At 65.6% G+C, this 6167-nt stretch overlaps 1 protein-coding gene across 1 annotated transcript; it reads right to left on the reverse strand.

The window, feature by feature from the left end:
• Positions 1 to 329: 329 nt before the first annotated feature.
• Positions 330 to 5743, reverse strand: FOXF2 (forkhead box F2). The gene is made up of 2 exons (XM_033408051.2): positions 4190 to 5743; positions 330 to 1215 (listed from the first exon to the last, which is right to left on the reverse strand). Exons 1-2 carry the CDS (start codon positions 5346 to 5348, stop codon positions 1049 to 1051), a joined length of 1326 nt encoding a protein of 441 aa, XP_033263942.2. The 5' UTR covers positions 5349 to 5743; the 3' UTR covers positions 330 to 1048.
• Positions 5744 to 6167: the final 424 nt, after the last annotated feature.

Consider the following 6167-nt stretch of genomic DNA (forward strand, 5'->3'; position numbering starts at 1 on the left):
GCAACAAAGGGGACACGACACTTGCTTTCCTCAAGCCTTTATCTTGCCGGGTTTTCTTTTAAGCTCCTTTCACCTTCTGTTTTTTGTTTAGCCAGAAAGAGCGAGGGTGAAGGAAAGAAATAATAGAAAATGTTTCTTCTTCTCTTTCTCTCCTGAGAAGACCCACAATCAGAACCCTGCCTGTGCTGCTCAAGGCGCAGACCCCACAACACGTCAATTACAGGACTTAGAAAAAAAAGCCCGCCCAGTGTAGAGTTGCACTGCCCGCTGGTGAGGAGACGTGTCGATCGGATGCCCGTGGGGGAAAGAGACATCCCAGCAACTATTTGTTATATACATTTTATTGAAAAAATTTTACATCAAAATAGTTTGGCAAACTGTAAAAGTATATGTAAGTGCAAATATATCCTCCTTTTAAAATACAAGCAAAGTGTGAGTATACACGAAGGTCATAAAAATATCTTTAAACTATGATGGTAGAAAACAACCTTGTAAAAAACGTTGTATTGTCACAATACTGAAGACCACTTTCTTAAACTAGACACATTGTTGCTAAATACTTCCTTGATAATGTTCTTTGGCACCTGTATCCAAAGGTAGTGTTTGGTAAAACACAGCTCTCCCACTGAGCCAGGCAACAAGGTGAGGCTTTCTTGAAATCTTGTGCTCGGCACTGCCTTTCAGAAAAGCACACACATTTTCCATAGACAAAGAAACACACACACACAGCCCCTCTGCGTGTTTCAGACCCTGATTACTGAAGGCAAGGGAACCCCCAGAGTTCCATGCTTGTGTTTTCCGCGTGGTGAGTCCTCACCATCTCGGCCGAGGAGCGCAGTTCTCCCTTCTCTGGGAGCCTGCACGAATTCGGGGCATTACCTTGGGGCTGTCCTTCTGCCAACGGCAGACAAACATCAGTGCAGGATGCCTGCCTGGCCTGGGGACTCTGGCTAAGTGACCGATGTGCTACGTGCAGCCACGCTGCTCTGGGAGTCCACCTCAGCCTCGCCCCAGGGGCGACAGGGCCTGGCCCGGCCCCTCCCTCCGCTCACATGACACAGGGCTTAATGTCCTGGCAGACGCTCTGGTGGTGGTGGTGATGGTAGTAGGGGCCGCTGGCCGAGGGGTGGAAGGAGGAGACGCTGTTGAAGCTGAGGACGAAGTCCTTCCTGTCGCACACGGGCGTGGAGTGGTGCTGGTATCGGGGCAGCCCCACTGCAAGGAGGGAGGAAAGAAAACTTTTCAGAAACGTATCTTCCGCTGAGGACAGGGCACATAATGTTGGAAAACTTAATTCAACTTTTGCCTCCAAGGGGGTTGGCCTGTCTTTTTGTCTATTGCGGTAAAACTGGGAGAGGAAACCCAGCCCCAGAAGCTTCTCAGAGTTTCAAACTGAAGGCCACAGGACGACTCTGGAATCCCGGTTTGGGGTCTCCTTTGGTTTACACGGAGCCACAGAGCACAGTCCCCGCGAGGCCAGGCTCTCTGTGCCCGGGTGTCTGTTACTCCCAGAGGCTGGGCGGGGCTCTAACAGCCCCTGGCCCCAGGCCCCGCGCCGGGTCCCTGCCCGCAGGGCTCCAGCCGGTGCTGCCGAGGCCCAGCCCCTGCCCCCGAAACACCACGGTCTCCCTCGCTTCTGGTTTCGAGCCCCCCTGCCTTATTTCCCAACCGACTAGCCGGCTCCGAGGAGCAGGCTCTGCACACCAGGGGGGTGACAGAAAACGATCCCACGGCTAGAGAAGGGCCGAGAACAAACGCGCGCATCTCTGCGGGTCGCGCCTCGAGGGAAGCGGGACCCCCGGAGCAGGGCCTGCCCTTGGGTGAGAGCCCGGCTGCAGCCCCTTTGCCGCGGGGGGAGCCTTTGGGAGAGCCGGGCCGGCCCGCAGCCTCTCCCCGGGCCTGAGCCAGGCCTCCGGGAGCCGACTTTTGCTTTTGCTTTCTCGGCGCCTCCGGCCCGGGGGCGCAGTTGGCTGGGCTTCCGGCTCGCTGGGCCCCGCGCTTCTCCCGGCCCGGGCCTCTCTCGGGGCTGGGCTGGGCTGGGCCATTTTCCCCGAGGCCTTTCTAGTCTCGCGTGCGCGGCGGGGACCGCCCGCCCACGCGGGTGCAGGGCCGGGTTGTTCTGCGCCCGCGAAGACCTTACCCGGCGGCCCGCGGCGCCTCGCCCGGCCGCATCCAGCGCTCGCTGGGCCACCGGGCGGCCCCGCGATCAGCGCCCGGCAACACCGACTGTGGCCAAACGCGCGCCCCGACGTGAGCCGTCGCTGCCGCGCAGGTGCGCTTACCCCCGCGTTAAAGCACCTCGCTGTGGCGCTTCCCGCATCTCTAGCCGGCGGGCCCGGCGCTTTGATGGGACCTAAGGACCTAAGAGCCCAGCTCCTTCTTGAAAGGTTCTCAGGAGGCAGAGAGGCCGAGGGGCCTCCCCGAGCACGCGGGCCTGGGCCGCGCGGGCGTGGTGCTGGGAGCGCGCGCTCGGGGCACCTCCTCGGCCTCCCCGCTCCTCAAGGGGCCCTGGGCTCTCGGTCGGCCGCGGCCCGGCCTGGGAGACGCCAGCTAGCCCCGTGGGGAAGAGCGTTCGAGGGGGCGGGAGCCAGAGCACGGCTGGGGAGAAGCAGAGCTTCTCGGCCGGGCCATGGCCTCCTCGGGGCTCCCAGACTCGGTCCGGAGGGCGCGCGAGCTCCCGGGGGGCCGGCGAGGCAGTGTCGCTTCTCCTCTAGACAGAGTCGTGCTCCCGGGTCCCCGCGCTTCTGGGACCCGTGCGTGCGCCCGGTGTGTGGCGTGGGGCGAGGGCGGCCTCACAGAACGGTCAGAAGGCTCTTTCTGCGCGATTCTGAACGTTGAGGGAAGTGTTTCACGGCAGCTGCGGAAGTTTCACGGACCCGCCTCGGAGTCCCGGTTGCGGCTGAGCAGGGCGGCGAGAGCGCGGAGCGGGGAGCCGAGAGGGGAGCGGATGGGCGGGAGAGCGCAGAGCGCGCCGCCAGGGCTCAGAGGTGATTGACAGCCCGTCCCAGGGGGATTAAAAAACAATAAGAGGGGAGGGTCGTCTGTGTTGGTTACTTGTTGAAATTCCCATAAAACTGAACAAGACTCCGTTCTCCGTGGGTTAAGTCAGGCTAAAATCCTCTCCGGTGTGGTCCTGCCCAGACTGTCTTTGTTTAGTTAACCTCTGAGACCCGCATTTAAAAGGCCTATTTGGGAAATTTCACCGTCCAGGGAACCAACATCTTTCGCCCATTTCTGGACTTCCTTTCTCCCTGACGCTCTGCCCCACACCGATGCACGAACATGTAATGTAGGTGTCGTCGTCCTGCGAACCCTCTTCTAATCGGGGCGGGTGAGTGTCAGCTAGAGCCCCCGCTTGCCGGGCAGACCAGCCTGCCTACGAGGGGTTAATGTAAGGGTTTATCTCCACTGTCCCCATAAACCTGGCTAAATATTCAAATTCCCTCCTCCACCCCCATCTGTCCCCTCCCACCTTTCACCGCCTTGGGCGAGTCAATAAATTTTCATAATCGGCAACCAACACAATTTACACCATCAACACGACAAGGGGCGCCCAACGGGCAGGCGTTTCTCAGGGGAGCCTCGCTGCGGGCCCCAGGTCCTGCTGGCCTAGGCCGGACCCATGTGTCATCAACTTGGGTCCACCGTGGGGGGAGGCAGGAGACTCCTCCACCGCTTGGCGCCTCTCCTCCCTGGCAACACTTCCCTTTTGTGCAGGGTCCTGGAACCCCTCTGCTTTCCTGGCGTCCCTCCCTCCTTTCCCCTCCTCTCAACCCTCGCCCAGCGGAGCCCCTCCCCACGCACACGGCAGGTACCAAGCATCTCCCTTCTGGACATGTACTTTTGGGTGAAAGCACAGCAAAACCAATTTGAAAAAACGACACAAGAAAGCAGCCACAGTGCCTTGGCCAAGGCCCCCTAAGGCCACAGGCTTCCCCCTAAGCTAAGTCAGGCCTGAGATTGGAGCCCCGCAGTCCGTGAGGACACTCGGAGAGCCCGAGGACGCAGGCACTTCACTCCATCCTCCTCGGGGTGAAAATTCTGGAGGCCCGGCAGGGGCCAAGCCTGTCGGGAAGGCCCAGTGACCCCGACCCCACCCCCCATAGGGTACCAGCTTCCCCTGGGCCTCGGCCACCCAGAGCGGGGAGGCCTAGAGGCGACGCGCCGGCGGGCCAGGCCCCCGTGTTACCTGGGAGGTCCTCGCGGGCGTTCTGGTGCAGGTAGCTTTGCTCCAGCGAGTAGGTGGACATGCTGGTGTGCAGGCCGGCCGGGGCAGCGGGGGTGCCGCCCGGCGTCAGGGCGGGCGGCTGCTTGAGGTAAGGCGAGGCGCCGGGCGAGCTCCAGTGCGCCGCGGGGCTGGTGTAGGGCGAGTGGCACTCGATGGCGCTCGCCACGGCCGGGGACGAGGGCACGGGGCTGCTGCTGCTGTCCGGGCCGTAGTCCCCGCCGCCGCCGCCGCCGCCGCCGCCCCCGGCCGCGCCGACGCCCCCCGGCCCGGCGGGCACCGGGCAGCTGGCCATGTAGGTGGAGCCCGGGTTGGGCGACATGTGCGGGACGTGGTGGTGGTGGTGGTGATGCGGGTGCGCGTGGCCCGGGGCGCCGGCGCCCGCGTCGTAGCCCGCGGGCATCATGTCGAGGCCGCCGTAGCCGCCCTGCCCGTGGCAGCCGAGCGGCGCCGATGGGGGCGCCTGGAAGTCGAAGCCCTGCGGCAGCAGCGAGGCCCCGAAGCCCAGGCCGCTCACCACGCGGTGGTACATGGGCTTGAGCGCCTGGCACTTCCGCCTGAAGCCGCGCGGCCGGCGGCGGAACGAGCCCTCCTCGAACATGAACTCGCTGGCCGGGTCGATGGTCCAGTAGTGGCCCTTGCCCGGCCGCCCGAGGCCCTTGGGCAGCTTGATGAAGCACTCATTGAGCGAGAGGTTGTGGCGCACGGAGTTCTTCCAGCCCTGGTAGGCGCCGCGGAAGAAGGGGAAGCGCGCCTGCAGGAACTGGTAGATCTCGCTGAGCGTCAGGCGCTTGGCGGGCGAGCTCTGGATGGCCATGACGATGAGCGCGATGTACGAGTAGGGCGGCTTCTCGGGCCGCCGCAGCCCCGAGCTCGCCTTCTTGGCGCCCGCGCCGCTGCCGCCCGCGCCCCCGCCGCCGCCCGCGCTCTTGCAGGCGTTCGGGGCCGCGCCGGCCGCGCCGGAGGAGGAGGCGGACGACGACGAAGACGAAGCGGCCTCCAGGGCGGCGGCGGCCGCGGCGGCGGCGGGCGGCGGGCTCATCAGGGCGGCCTGGAGCGCGCCGGGGCCCGGGCTGCGGGCGCGGCGGAGCGGGGCCGGCGGCGGCCCGCCCTCGGAGGTCATGGGGGGCCCGGGAGCGGGGCCCGGCGGCGGGGGCGCGCCCGGGGCCGGGCGCGAAGGCGCGGGAGCGCGGTCGACCCAGAGGCCCGGTGGGCGCCCTAGCCCGCCGCCCGGGCTGCAGCCGCGGCCGCTCCGAGCCAGCGCTCCGCCGTCGCCTCCCTCAGCTCCGCCGGGGCTTCTGGCGGCGGCCGCGGGCCGGAGGCGACGCCCCGCGCATCCCTCCCCGGGCCTCGGGCCCGGCCTGCGCGGCGGCCTCCGGGCCGCGGAGCCGGAGCGGCCGGGCGCCGGGCGGCTGCGCGAGCGAGCGGGGACCGCGGCCGGGACCCCGGGGACGAGCCCGACGTCTCCCCTCAGGAGCGCGGCTCGCTCTGTCTCTCGGACTTCCTCCCTCCCGCGCCCTCCCCCGCCGCCCTCCTCCCCCCCCCGCCCTGCCCCCTCCTCCGCCGCCGCCCCGGGGAGGGCGCGCTGGGCCGGCGCTCACTCTTCCCCCCCGGCCGGCCGCCCGCTCCCTCGCTTATCTCTCTCCTCGCTCTCCGGGGTCCCCCTCGTCCTTTTAATTCCTCTCTCGGATGCTCTCCGTCTCTCCCACCCACCCCCTTTCAAACCGCGGGATCGCAGGCCGACTCACATTGTGCCGGGAAGACGCCCACCACGCCCCGCAAAACTCGGCCCCCTAGACTTTAGGAAATCGTCCTTCTCTTAGTCGCGGACAGCACCCCTGCCCCCCATCCCAAAGCCAGCCGCCCCTGGCGGAGCGGACCCACCCCTTCTCCTCCCCCCTTTCCCCTCCTCCTCTCCTCCCCTCCCCTCCCCTCCCCCTTC

Source organism: Orcinus orca, chromosome 10 (genome assembly GCF_937001465.1).
Source record: "Orcinus orca chromosome 10, mOrcOrc1.1, whole genome shotgun sequence".
In the NCBI taxonomy this organism is placed as follows: Eukaryota; Metazoa; Chordata; class Mammalia; order Artiodactyla; family Delphinidae; genus Orcinus; species Orcinus orca.